The sequence below is a fragment of the Gigantopelta aegis genome, chromosome 1, assembly GCF_016097555.1.
Source record: "Gigantopelta aegis isolate Gae_Host chromosome 1, Gae_host_genome, whole genome shotgun sequence".
NCBI classification, from domain to species: domain Eukaryota; kingdom Metazoa; phylum Mollusca; class Gastropoda; order Neomphalida; family Peltospiridae; genus Gigantopelta; species Gigantopelta aegis.
The window spans coordinates 17,170,739-17,171,966 of NC_054699.1; the positions used below are offsets into that span (position 1 = coordinate 17,170,739).

The window sequence follows — 1,228 nt, forward strand, 5'->3', positions numbered from 1 at the left end:
TCATTTCCTCCGAAGATATCCATCGTTTTTGCCCTAATTCGAGAATTTGCTCCAGTATAGCACTGACTGGGGAAAGGGGATGGCAGCCCTCCTGCCCCCCCCCCCCCGGTCCCGTACGCTTATGATGTTAAGTTATCTTACGCAAAGATTAAATCCCTCATAAGATAATGTAACATTGATTTCGTTGAATGTGGTTGTGAAACGTTGATTGAATTCATAAATACTATGTAGCCTATTAAAACACACACCACAAACAGGAAAAATTACATACACGTAAAAACAGCGCGAGGTTGGGGTTTTTTGTGTATTTTGTTTGTACTGTGACAGGGCTCGGGAATCTTTACGTTTTTCTGTAGTCTTCCTCAATGACCCGAGCAATTCTTCTGGGTCAAATGACATCACTGATCTTAGCCAATGGCTGAACAACATTTCATGGGAAATTCCCAGTGTGTTCATATAATAATACTGAGCGCAAGACACGACTCTCATTTCAATCGAGTGACTACGAAAATGGAGAAGTGTTTAGGACATTCGGTGACATTTCAAACAGAAGACGAAGGTAATAACAACAAGAAGATGGGAAGTAAAGACAGCGTGTATGTTCGACAAAACAGCATGAACGAAGAGCGGGGAACGGTGTACGCACCTCCAAGTCGAGCAGACGATAAGTGTGGCCGCAATGGCGGGAAGTCGATCATCCTATTCCAGAGAAGTTCGTCTGTTTTGGAAAGCCTACGACCACCTTACTACAGGCTTCAGAGCGCTTTCAACTCGAGAACAGTTAAATGTGTCTTTATTTGCTCACTGATCTTGAATCTTCTGCTTCTTTTTGGCATGTGTGTTGTAGGAGTTTTCTTCGGAATGAATTACAAGAAGGAGGACAATCCGAAACACACTGAAGCTGATTTCTTGGGCAGGGGTTCCCAAATAGGCTGCTACCCGTGCGGTGAGCGAGGAATCCCGAGCGTTGATGTGCTCTTCAGGGCTACTAACGGGTACTGTTGTGTCGATCAGACCAGGGAGGACTTTCAGAAAGTCGCAATATCAAAAATGGTAAGTTACCCATGAATTTTTTTTTTTTTTTTTTTTTTTTTTTTTTTTTTTTTTTTTTTTAACTTTAAAGTAGAGTAGTCTGCTGATGACTACGAGTGAGAATTACCAAATGTTTGACATCCATTAGCCGATGATTAATTAATCAATGTGCTCTAGTGGTGTCGTTAAACAAAAC

The 1,228-nt window shown here is 41.8% G+C and overlaps 1 protein-coding gene across 1 annotated transcript in view; it reads left to right on the plus strand.

Moving 5' to 3' along the window:
- The first annotated feature begins 479 nt into the window (after positions 1-479).
- The window catches only part of LOC121371369, a 7,996-nt gene continuing 7,247 nt past the window's right edge, over positions 480-1,228 (plus strand). The window contains exon 1 of the mRNA XM_041497207.1: positions 480-1,053. Within this exon, the coding sequence (XP_041353141.1) occupies positions 511-1,053 (543 nt within the window). The 5' untranslated portion in view covers positions 480-510. The remainder of the gene's footprint in view (positions 1,054-1,228) is intronic.